At 45.3% G+C, this 12,705-nt stretch overlaps 2 protein-coding genes across 3 annotated transcripts in view; one reads left to right on the top strand and one right to left on the bottom strand.

Annotated features, from left to right (window-relative positions):
- Positions 1–12,705, top strand: part of TCEA3 (transcription elongation factor A3) — a 43,421-nt gene that overhangs the window by 18,154 nt on the left and 12,562 nt on the right. For both annotated transcript variants that reach the window (XM_059690859.1, XM_059690858.1), the window contains 2 exons: positions 12,122–12,288; positions 12,459–12,514. In XM_059690859.1, the coding sequence (XP_059546842.1) occupies positions 12,122–12,288; positions 12,459–12,514 (223 nt within the window). The remainder of the gene's footprint in view (positions 1–12,121; positions 12,289–12,458; positions 12,515–12,705) is intronic.
- Positions 72–3,296, bottom strand: LOC132231545 (ubiquitin carboxyl-terminal hydrolase 1-like). The gene has a single exon (XM_059690853.1). It carries the CDS (start codon positions 3,033–3,035, stop codon positions 684–686), a length of 2,352 nt encoding a protein of 783 aa, XP_059546836.1. The 5' UTR covers positions 3,036–3,296; the 3' UTR covers positions 72–683.

A 12,705-nucleotide genomic window follows, 5' to 3' on the forward strand; every position in this document is an offset into this window, starting at 1 on the left:
ACCCATCAATGATTCTCTCTCATCATTGATGTTTCCATCTCTCTCTCCTTCTCCCTTTCTCTCTGAAATCAATAAAGAAATATATTTTTTTAAAAAAGAATCATCTTCATAAATACATATAAAATTCTTGTGAAGATAGGACTACCCAGGTTTTCTGAGACACTTTCAAAGCAACCCAAGGCACAAAATGTACACACCATTGTGAATACATACATATTCCAGACTTTGTGCCTCTAATACAGCCCATCAAAGATTTGGCTTCATGACTTATAAAACGAAATGTACTGAAATGATATTCTGCTTCTTAGCTGAAAAACCACAGGACCCATAAACATGTAATTACTCCAAAATATGGAGATACAAATACAAGCACTTTATTTTAAAAAGCAAACACAAAAAAGGTGTAAATTCAAGTGTTTAGTGTTTAAATGCTTTTATTTTGGATAATTCAATTATTAAGAACCTATACAAGTTTTTTCCCGGAGCTAATACATCACTAGTCTCTACTAAGGAAAATGAATTCTAAAAATTAACATGGTTTTCAGTAATTCAAATTTCACTATACAAAAATCTAGAGACGAATAGTATCCAATACCTTCAAAAGATAAGCTATTCTTTTTGATGTAATCAACGTTATCAATGTTTGTCTGGGTCTGTATATATATATAAGGAAAATGTACACTCTATAGTTTCTTATAAAATAGCAAATAAGGAGTAGCTGTAGGAGATGTAGAAGGGGAAAGAGAATTCAAAAAGTCCTTCTCTTCAGTAACTTTTACATTGGAATCATTAAAAAGCAACCACTTCCCCTCATACTCCTTTAAGCTTTGTACTACATATGAAATTTTGTCCTCGAATCCACCAATGTTAATGCCTGTTTGGTCACTGGATTCCTTGTTCCTATCAGATTCATGCGTCCCATAAGTAATGTTAGTCTCAGGATTTCTATTTTCAGCAAATGCTGTACTGGTACCTTTGTCAGGATTAGCTACTTTGTTGTATAGCTCATAATCTGCTTTGCTCTTTTGTCCTCCAAGAAGTCCAATAGCTTCTACATTATTTTTGTTCAAAACTTTACTTGGCTGTGTGTTTCCATCGACTCTAATTGGCACTTCATCATCGTGCTTTTCAGCCATACCCCTTGCCTCCTCCTCATTCAGTGGTTCTGGCTTACTCATTTCACACAACTGGTCAAGCACAAAATTTCCCTTATCTAGTTCTAAACTGTTAAGGTCTGTGACTTTAACAGAAGCAGTGTAGTGTCCACTGCTAATTGTAGTGCCACTGTGCATCACAACTGCAAATAATCCATAGCTGTCATTGGTTGGCTTTGTACTCCATTCTTCTAGTGACAGTTTGAGAGGTGTCAGTAAAGGAGTGTTGATCTTGGAAAGTCCACCATCGTAACCATCAAACTCCAAGCCACTAGCAGCAAAACACTTCAAATGAATGGTTATCACTTCAGGCATTTTGTCAAACAAAAGACTTCGCTCAGCTTCAGTATAATGATGGCAATTTTCACAGAAATATTTATCTTCTCCCACAATCCTCTCCACTGAAGCAAATTGTGAAATTGCCCACCTCAGGGTCTTCATTTCTGTTTTTGGCTCTGGAGAAATTTCAGAACTCTCCTCTACTTTAGAGAGCTTATCTTCTTGTACTGGCACACTGATGTCTCGGAAATCTTCTCTTCTTTCTGTTAAATTTTCACATTCTAAACAACGAGTTCTTAATACCAGCTGACCTTGAAATAACTTCTCTACAAGCTCAAAACCAATTTGCTCTGTGCCTTTGTTGATGGGCTTAACTTCGTTACCATGAATGGACTTAACATTATTTCCTGGAGATTCAGGTCCACAGCCAGTAATTGCGTTATCATTTTCACACTTCCCAGAGTCCTCTTCAAGATCATATTCATTTTCTTTAGATTGTCCTTTGGATCCTTGGTTTACTTTCCCCAGACCACAGAATTTAGAAAGGATGCTGGGTTGCTTAGTTGCAGACTTTAACCGACTTGTTTTAACTTTTGATTTCTTCTGTGAGGGTCTTACACTCTCATTTTCAGGAATGTGCTTGGTGACTATTTTAGGAGGAATCTCTAATATATCACCTGTAGCTTTTCTTTTTGATCTATTTTGTCTCTGGTTCTCTTCCAATGACTGGCGTTCCTTGGATACCTTAACTTTTTTCTTCGTGTTACCAAATTCGGTGTCACTTTTTCTCTTCCCATTTCCTTTTGGGAGTTTTTCTTTATAGTCTTCAGTAAGGCCCATATTGTCCATCTCTGTGCTATGAACCCCATTAATTGCCTCTCTCTGATTAGGTTTTTCTTCTCCCTTGTTAGAGAATTCTGCCACATTCTTTACTTCTTCTTCTTTTAGGAGTTGGCATGTTTCTTGAATGTTTCCCAAAATACACTGTAATACTTCCTGTGCATCTTGCTGTAGATACCCTTCATACATAGGGTTGAGTTCCCTGAGTGTGTTAAGTAGTCGTCTTGGCTGAGTAGCAAGTTCATCGGTGTATTTTTCTGGATTTAAAAGAAAACTAGCCTGAAGCTGTTCAACTGAAATGATTAAGGACTGTAAACTGCATATTAGTTCATAACTTGCCAAAGAATCTTCTTTGCAATTTCCCTTCTCTTTTTGATTGGCTTCATCTTTAAGAGCTTCTTTCTTCCTTGAAATAATATTAAATAAGTGCTTCACTCCAGATTTAAAACCAGGACAAAAATATAATACCTGAAGTATACTATTAAGATAACAAGTATTGCCAAGATTATTTAGCCCCACAAATGGTACCAAGTTTTCTCTCTTCTCACAATTCATAGGTGAGGACTGTGCCGCAGGAACAACTTGATCAATTTCAGATCCTCTATAATCAGAAGAAACCTTTTCTTCATTTTCTTGAGAATCTGTGAAATCCAAGGCTCTCTTGGTTTCCTTTTTCTGAAAAAACTTAAAGGGAAGTCTGTTTTTCTTTGATGGGCTACCTCTTGAAAGCCCATTACTTTCATTAGGTATGACACCAGGCATTTTTTCTTCAAATACCAAAGAGTTGACAAATACTGATTTATATACGGACGTTATAATCACCAATTATATCTAGGGGTTCCTGTTTGGGCGCCAGATGTTGGGGTCCAACCTCAACAGGTCCAGGAGTTCCCAAAGGTGTAGACGGAGTCGGCGAAGAAGGAATGACACGGAGACAGCATTCAGTTGATCAGCATAGCGAGGTTCCTCTTGTCAGGGTCTAGCCAGGATCTCCAGCCAGGTTCTGTGTTTTATTGTCTTGTTACATCTGTATTTATACCACTTGATTTTAATCCTGTCAATTTCTATTCCAAAGGTTAGGGTGTTTCTTATCTCCATTCCAGGGAGTAAAGATTATGTAGCTTAAGGGTGATTGTTCGTAGTTAAGGTGATTAACTACCCACCTGGCATTTCATTAAGGGGTTTTATTCCCTCCCTAACTTCAGGGAAAAATCCCTACCTGGGGAAACAACCTTTCTCGGGGAGGTGACCTTGGTTAAAACACATAGCGCCAAGAAGAGGAGCAAACATATTAAGAACAGTATGCCATACACGCCAGGTCCCTTGAAACATATGCTGTGCAGATGTTTCTTCCCTGCAGCGTCTGTGTCAAGCAGCAAGGATGGACCGGCTTCTGGCAACCAGGAAACGATTTCGATTATTCAGGCAGGATATCATGGTGGCTGAGGGTGGCAGCAGTCAGGGAGAAGGAGAAGGAGTGGACTCCACTCCAGATACATTTTGAAGGCAGAGCTGGTTGGATTTCCTGACAGGTTGGATGTGGGGCACAAGAGAAAAAGTCAGGATGACTCCAAGACTTTTCACCTGAGCACCTATCTGCAAGGATGGAGTTGTCACTAGTTGTTAGGGGAGGACTGAGTAAATCAGGCTGCGGCAAGAGATCCAGAGTTCAGGTTTGGATATGCTGGGTTCAAGGGTTATACCAGTCATCCAGGTGGAGAAGTTGCATGAACAGTTAGGTTATTCCAGGCTGGAATTCAGGAAGAAAGTCTGGGCCAGAAATGTAAATTTCAGAGTCAGTGTGTGGCTAGCATTTGAAGCTGGATGAGATCACTACTGAGAGATTGTGGGTAAAGGAGTGACTTGTAGTCCAGGAGGGAGGTCAGAGGTCAGAGCAGGAGAAGCATGGCCAAGGGAAGTGACTTGGAGGTGGATTTATGCAAATGATGAGGGTCCAGGGGCCAGAGTGGATGCTGGGACAACCAGGTGGGACGGTGAGGTTGGCTTCTAGGTCAGTGATGGCAAACCTATGACACGCATGTCAGAGGTGACACGCGAACTCCTTTTTTGGGTTGATTTTTCTTTGTTAAATGGCATTTAAATATATAAAATAAATATCAAAAATATAAGTCTTTGTTTTACTATGGTTGCAAATATCAAAAAATTTCTATATGTGACACAGCACCAGTTAAGTTAGGGTTTTTCGACATGCTGACACGCCAAGCTCAAAAGGTTCGCCATCACTGTTCTAGGTGACTGTGAGTGAGAGACACACAGCTATTTCAGGCCTAAAGTGCAGTAAGACTGCCACTGGAAAGGCAAGAAGCACCACCACACGGGGTTGCTGAAGGCTCGATGAGGATGAAACAGGCCTGAGAGGCTGACGGGGCTGCTGTCTTGCCCGATTCCAGCTGCCAGCTCCAGCTGATGCGTGAAGGCTCTCAGTGCTGCCGGGAGAGGGAGGCTGAGGCTGCATCCTGCCTAGGAGAAGAGAGTGCTGTGGCCCCTTGGCAATGTCTGCCTTAGGGAGGCCTGGGAGGCCCCAGGGCCATCCTGACCTTAAACTAGTGGTCCTCAGCGGAGGTTCATTTAGAAATTCATGGGAGCATTTTCGGTTGTCACTGTGACTCGGGAGGGAGGGATCTTAGCTCGGGCGGCTATCGCAAATACCATGGACTGCATGGCTTACACAACAGACGTTTATTTCTCACACGCTGGAGGCAGGGAAGTTCCAGGTGGCAGCCGATTCAGTCCCTGGGGCAGGCCTTCTTCCTGGCTTGCAGATACCCACCTTCTTGCTTCTTGCTCTGTCTGCATAGGCTTGGGGGAGAGGGGTGCGCTCTTGTCTCTCTTCCTCCTCTTAGAACAACGATTCTCAACCTGTGGGTCGCGACCCCTTTGGGGGTCGAATGACCCTTTCACAGGGGTCTCCTAAGACCATCGGAAACCACATATAATGACATATTGTTTTTGTGATGAATCACTATGCTTTAATTATGTTCAATTTGTAACAATGAAATTGGGGGTCACCACAACATGAGGAACTGTATTAAAGGGTCGCGGCATTAGGAAGGTTGAGAACCCCTGTCTTAGAAGGCCTATAATCCCATCATGGGCCCCACCCTCCTCTAAACCTGCTTATCTCTCAAAGGCCTTGCCTCCAAATACAACCACATTGGTGGTAAGGACTTCAACATATGGATGGGGGGGTGGGGGGGCATGCATATTCTGTCTGTAATGGGAATGGGGAGGGAACACCCCAGCATTTAGTAGGCAGGGGTCAGAGATGCTAAACATCCTGGAACGTGAAGGGCATCCTGCATAGTGAAGGGTTGTCCTGTCCCAAAAGGAAACACTGACCACTCATCCAGTTCTGGGTTTGAGGCTATAAAATAACAGTCAACATTAGTGGACGGATTTATACATCAGACTCCTCTCCTGACCTTGCCGGTGGCCCTGAAGTCTCCTGGCTCCCTCCCATCATGAACTGTTTTCCTGAAGGTCAAACAGAAGGTGTTTATCCTTCCAGCCATTGTGTCATTTCCTGCTGGTTCAGTATTAGGGGCAGGTAACCCCAAGCGCCAGGAGCAAGTCTTGTAAATTCACTTTATCCTCTACCCAGACTGTTTCCTGCACTCTCTCCCTCTCCCTCTCCCTCTCCCTCTCCCTCTCCCTCTCCCTCCTCCCTCTCCCTCTCCCCTCTCCCTCTCCCCTCTCCCCTCTCCCTCTCCCTCTCCCTCTCCCTCTCCCTCTCCCTCCTCCCTCTCCCTCTCCCCTCTCCCCTCTCCCCTCTCCCTCTCCCTCTCCCTCTCCCTCTCCCCTCTCCCCTCTCCCTCCTCCCTCTCCCTCTCCCCTCTCCCTCTCCCCTCTCCCTCTCCCTCTCCCTCTCCCCTCTCCCCTCTCCCTCTCCCTCTCCCTCTCCCTCTCCCTCTCCCTCTCCCTCTCCCTCTCCCATACATGCATACATACAAGCATACATCCGGTGTACACATTTGTTGAGCACCTCCTCCACAAGCAACATCCTTCAGGGGTCAAGGGCATGTACACACCCTGGGGACTCTGGCAAAATGGAGAGCGCCTCCCCGTCTGTAGGGGGCACCCACTACTCCAGCTGGTTGTTGCTCTATGGACATGCAGACCCACTGTGCCATGTCTTGCAGCTTTTTAAGGGAAACTGGACGTCTAGATTTTCATATGAGACTCCCGATTTTAAACATTGGCAGCATATTCACCTTTTTCTAAGACACAGTAGGGCAGACTAAATGTATTTGTAGCCTTCCAGTTTGTCACCTCCAGGCCAGACAAAGATTTAAACTCATGATCCCTGCCGTCCTGCAGCTTAGTTACTAGTGTAGAGGCAGACACCAAAGTACTTGTTTTTTGAAGATGTAACACACAGTGGGAACACGGGAAGTGTTTCCTTATGACTCTATAAGAAGTCAAAGGAGCCCTGGCCGGTGTGGCTCAGTTGGTTGAGAGTCAACCTGTGCACCGAAGGGTCACTGGTTCAATTCCTAGTAGGGCACATACCCAGGTTTCAGGTTTAGTTTCTCTCTCCTCTCTCTCTCCCCCCTCCCTCTCACTTCCTCTATCTCTAAAATCAATTTTTAAAAACACATTAAAATATAAGATGTTTTTTAAAAGAAGACTTCATGGAAGAGAGAGTATTTGGGCTGAAAATTGGTATATTAATGAATAGGATTTTGCCTGGTAGACAAGCTAAGAGAGGCCATCCCAGAGAGAGGGAATGGCGCATGCAAAGGTGTGGCAGTATGAGTGAGCATGATGCTCTGGGAACGGTAGCTGGAGTACCAGGGAGCAGACCACGAAGGGCATCACTGTGTCAGGGAAGAACGCTGCTAGGGCCGGGCCCAGCTGGTTTTCAGGTCCTAGCGTTTCTCAACCTGTGGGTCGCGAACAATGAAAATACATCCCGCATATCAGATATTTACATGACGATTCATATCAGTAGCAAAATTACAGTTATGAAGTAGCAACGAAAATAATTTTATGGTTGGGGGTCACCACAACATGAGGAACTGTATGAAAGGGTCACAGCATTAGGAAGGTTGAGAACCACAGGTATTTGGCGGTGCAGTACCTGGAATGCCCTCGGGGTGGCGTGCAAGAGCAGCGAGACAGATCTCCCGGTGCCTCTGCTCTGACCTGGGGTGGATGGATTTTCTAAGCACTGCATGGTTGGTATCAGACCACAGGCTGGTGCCGACACTGACACACCCGGGAAGCAGAAGGACGCTCTGATTAATCCAACCCCCTACCTCCACCCTCTCTGCAATTTGACTCAGTTCCCAGTTCTGTGCATTGAAAGCAAAATGAGAGTGGCTGCCTGAAATGCCACCTAGAAACAAATGCCAGCCAACCAGCCAGCTCCTTGCCAAGAGGAGGCATGGGGACTGGGAGGCCCTGCCAGGAAGGTAAGGAAAAAACGTCAACAAGCAGCCTGGCCTTGCCCAGGTAAAGGGATTCTGGAAAACTGCCTTTTAGAGACACGGTGAAATGTATTGAAAAGCATTTTGAAGGCAGGCAGACCTAGATTTGTAGTGTGACTCTGCCATTTGCTAGTTGGAGGACCTTGGACAAGTCAGTTCATCTGTGAGCCTCAGTCTATTGTCCTGTCAAATGGGGATAACTATGACCCTTTTCAGGTTATGAATGGGGGTAATGAAATGCTTAGCACTGTTCCTACTCCGTGTAAGTGCTCAATAACTACATAATGCTCAGTACTAACACTCATCCTTAATGTGGTTACCGATGTAAATTGCCTAATACTTTGTTGCTAGAATTCTCTTAGGTGCTTTAATCCTCTTAACAACTCTATAAGGTGGGTACTATTGTTATCCCCATTTTACATGTGAGGAGACTGAGGCACCGAGAGGAGAAGGTACTCACCCAGGGTCACATAGCTACAAAGTGGTGTTGTCAGGCCTTGAACCTGGAGTTTGGCTTTGGAGCCTGGGTCCTTAATAAATACACCGCCTCGGTGTGTTTACATTCCCTAATGGCAGTGTTATTCTTGTTGCTTGCTAGCATGCCTTCCTCTGAGCAGCATCCTCAGGCTCCCCTTGGTGGTTCCCCACTGCTGAGTCCTAGACATTGAGGATGTCCTGATGGGGCACAGGGGTCGATGAGGGGCAACACCAGGAAGACTCTGGAACGCCATCACAGTTGTAGGAGATGGTCCAGGTCGTAGTTGTTGACAGACACTGGCTCAGAGAGAGATCCTTCTCGTAGGTCACTGGCCTTCCAAAGAGGACCTGCCCCCCACTCAGCTCATCTCTGCCTAAACCTGTTGAATGCACCTTTCATCTCTCTGTGGCAGCTCCCTCATCTCATTCTGCATTCATTCATCAACAAAGGTTCACCAAGTACCCACCTAGAGTGCTGTTAAAGGTGCTGGAAGACAGTGTTGAGCCAGCCAATGGGGTTCCTCTACGATGGAACCTGTATTCTGGAGGTGAAAGCAGACAATGTTTATAAACACATAAACAAGTTAATTATAGATTTGGATATGTGCTATGAATGCAAGAAATTAGGTCATGTGCTGGAGAGTTATAGGGCAGAGACAGTCTGCTTGGCTGGGGCGGGCAGGGAAGGAAGCCTCCCTGAGAATGTGATATTTGAGCAGAGGCCTGACTGGTGGGAAAGAACCGTCATAGGAAAAGCTGGAGGAGGAGCCTCCTGGGAGGAGGGGCCATCTGTGCAAAGGCACTGTGGTGAGAGGACAGGAGTGTTTAGGGAACAGAAAGCAAGAGGGCAGTAGAGGCTTCAGTGAACAGTGAGAGGAGCTCAGCATGAGATCATGTCAGAGGGCAGGCAGGGGCCGATGTGGGGGGACAGGGAAGCCACAATGAGGAGTGTGACTTTATGCTGAAAATAATTGAAAGCCATGAGCCTGGCAGGTGCAGCTCAGTTGGTCGAGCATTGTCCCATGAACCAGGAGGTCGCCAGTTCGATTCCCAGTCAGGGCACATGCCTGGGTTGTGGGCTCAATCCCCAGTAGGGGGTGTGTGGGAGGCAGCTGATCGATGTTTCTCTTTCATTGATGTTTCTATCTCTCTATACTTCTCCCTTCCTTTCTTTCTAAAAAAATCAATAGACACATATGAAATATTTTTTTAAATATTGTGGTAAAATATATGTAACAAAATTTTTTAGCATGAGAAAGAAGAGATATTTCATAATTTTAAATGAATTAAGATTTACCAAATATATAAAACAGGTTGTCATTGTGTATTTCAAGTTTTCTGGCTACTGTTATTCATTGAGGTTAATGTGTGTGTGTATATATATTATTGATTTTTTACAGAGAGGAAGGGAGAGAGATAGTCAGAAACATCGATGAAAGAGAAACATCGATCAGCTGCCTCCTACACATCTCCCACTGGGGATGTGCCCGCAACCCAGGTACATGCCCTTGACCGGAACCAAACCTGGGACCCCTCAGTCCGCAGGACGACGCTCCATCCACTGAGCCAAACCGGCTTCGGCTATATATATATTTTTTTAAATATATTTTTATTGATTTCAGAGAGGAAGGAAGAGGGAGAGAGAGCCAGAAACATCAATGATGAGAGAGAATCATTGATCGGCTGCCTCCTGCACGCCCCCCACTGGGGATCGAGCCCACAACCCGGGCATGTGCCCTCGACCGAAATCGAACCTGGGACCCTTCAGTCCACAAGCCGACGCTCTATCCACTGAGCCAAACCAGCCAGGGCTATATATATATTTTTAAATACACTTTTATTGATTTCAGAGAGAAAGGGAGAAGGAGATAGAAACATCAATGATGAGAGAGAATCATTGATTGGCTGCCTCCTGCATGCCCCCAACTAGGGATCGAGACCACAACCTGGGCATGTGCCCTTAACTGGAATCAAACCTGGGACCCTTCAGTCCACAGGCAGACGCTCTATCCACTGAGCCCAACCGGCGAGGGCTGCTGGCAGCTCCTTAATAACAGGAAGACGGGAAGCCTGTCCGAGCCATCAGCACAGTTACCACTCATAATTGTCAAATGTTTTTTAAAAAAGTGTTTCTCATTATTAAAGTAGATATATTTCTCGTAGATTTAGAAGACATGTATAAGCAAAAGAAGAAAATTAAAATCTCCTATAATCCCATCTCAGAGAGATCATTGTTACTAACATGGTGTTCCGGTCTGAATGTTATCTACTCCTCCTTCCCGAAATTCATATGTTGAAGCTCACTGTGACTGAATTTGGAAGCAGGGCCTTTATGGAGGTAATTAAGGTTAAAAGAGGTCAGATGGGTGAAGCAGATCCCATAGGAGCTGTGTCCTTAGAGGAGGAGATCTGAGAGCTCACTCGCGCTCTCTCCCTGCCACGTAAGGATACAGCGAGAAGGTGGCCGTCTACAAGCCAGGAAGCAGAGCCCTCACATGCAACCAAACTGACCAGCACCTTGGTCCTGGACTTCCCAGTCCCTGGAACCGTGAGAAGTAAATTTCTGTTGTTTAAGCCACACAGTTCAGTATTGTATTTTATTATTTATTTATTTGTGGGGGTTGTTTTTTTTTTTAAGCCAAAACCAAAATGGGATCGTTCTTAGGCAGTGTATCATAGGAGTTAAGAGTGTTAGGGTTAGGCCCTGGCTGGTGTGGCTACATTGGTTGGGCATCGACCCCATGCACCCAGAGGTCGCTTGTGCAGTTCTCAATCAGGGCACGTTCAGGCTCGATCCCCAGTAGGGGGCATGCAGGAGGCAGCTCCCTCTCTCTCCCTTGCCCTTCCTCTCTTTCTCTCCAAAATCAATAAAAACATGCTTTAAAAAAAAAAAAAAAAGGAGTGTTAGGGTTGGAATCAGACAGGCCTGAGTTCACATCTCAAGTGATATAACTCTAGGTTTGTTTCCTCAGCTGCAAATGGGGATGCCAACAGTATTTACCTCCTAGGACTACTGTGAGGAGTAAATTAGAAAGTGCTCCTACAGTGCCTAGCACCGTTCCTGGCACATGGTAAGAGCCGGCACTCTTAAGTGGTGGTGCATTCACTAGTCAGTAGACTATAAGTTTCTTGAGGGAGGGAGCTTTTCTGCCTTGCCTGCTTTATCCCTTGTTCTCAGCACAGTACCTGAGAATAGGTGCCTAATTAATATTTATTGAACTATTTATTGAATGAGTGAATAAATGGTTCAATGAGAGCTGAGAGAGAGGGAGAGAGAGAGAGAGAGAGAGAGAGAGGAGCTCTTGCAGTCCCTAATGGATATAGTTTTTGGCATTGTTACACCGTTCTGTAACCAGTAGAGCACAGTGGGAGGTGAAGATCCTGGGTACTAGAGTTCAACTGCCTGGGTTTTCATTCTGGTCCTACTGGTTTCCGGATGTGTGACCGGAGTATCATTATTTAAAATGCATCTTTAGCCCAGCCAGGGTGGCTCAGTGGTTGAACATTGACCCATGAACCAAGAGGTCACTGGTTTGATCCCAGGGTTTCAAGCTTGACCCCCAGTAGGGGGCGTACAGGAGGCGGCTAATCAATGATTCTCATTGATGTTTCTATCTCTCCGGCTCCCTTCCTCTCTCTGAAATCAATAAAAACATATTTTAAAACCCCCAGAAAACAGTTTGCATGTTAACTTCATATTAGTACTGTAGCTAGTCATGGTTTGAGTTCAGTTGAGTATTAAAAAAAAAAAAAGAATAGTATCAACCTCATGGGGTTATGAGAATTAAATGAGATGATCCATATCAAGTACCTAAAATAGTTCCTACCTCATAGGCTTGTTATGAGATTAAAGGGATCATTGCTCAATAAATGCTTTATTTGCTTATTATCAGAAAGTCGATTACTGATTGTCATCCTCAGATCAAACAGCAGCAAATCGAAAGCGGAGACCTCCCCCAAAACACCCAGCAGCCCCTCAAGCCCCACCTTTGCCCCCTCCATCTGCCTCCTGGCATCCTGCTACCTCACAGGGGACTCTGTCCGGGACAAGTGTGTGGAGATGCTCTCGGCGGCCTTGAAGGCGGATGGTGAGAAGGCCTGGGCCGGGGATGGGGAGGGAAGGGCTTCCCAGGGGCAGATGAGATGTGGCCTTTCTCAGTGCCATGGGAGGGTTCAGGATGCTGTAGTCCTTGGTACAAGCAGGCCTCACTGCCAAGGTCATGCCTGGCTGATGCCTGTGTTCCCCAATCTCTTTTAGATGATTACAAGGACTATGGAGTCAACTGCGACAAGATGGCATCAGAAATTGAAGATCATATCCTTGAGCTTTGCCAAGGCTGTGGGTGCCTGGACCGTCCAGCAGCAGGTGTTCCAAGTACAGGGGACCCAGGACAGTGAGCAGGGAGGGAAAGGGCTCCGGACAGCCCCCTGCTCGTCCCCCGAACCAGAGTTCTTGATTCTAGCAAATATTTATTAAGTCTTGCACCTGCCGGCCTCATGCTGAG

Source organism: Myotis daubentonii, chromosome 3 (genome assembly GCF_963259705.1).
Source record: "Myotis daubentonii chromosome 3, mMyoDau2.1, whole genome shotgun sequence".
Classification (NCBI taxonomy): domain Eukaryota; kingdom Metazoa; phylum Chordata; class Mammalia; order Chiroptera; family Vespertilionidae; genus Myotis; species Myotis daubentonii.

Bases quoted from the DNA above. Each gene is read 5' to 3' on its own strand.
- LOC132231545 (XM_059690853.1), bottom strand. From the start codon at position 3,035: ATGCCTGGTGTCATACCTAATGAAAGTAATGGGCTTTCAAGAGGTAGC.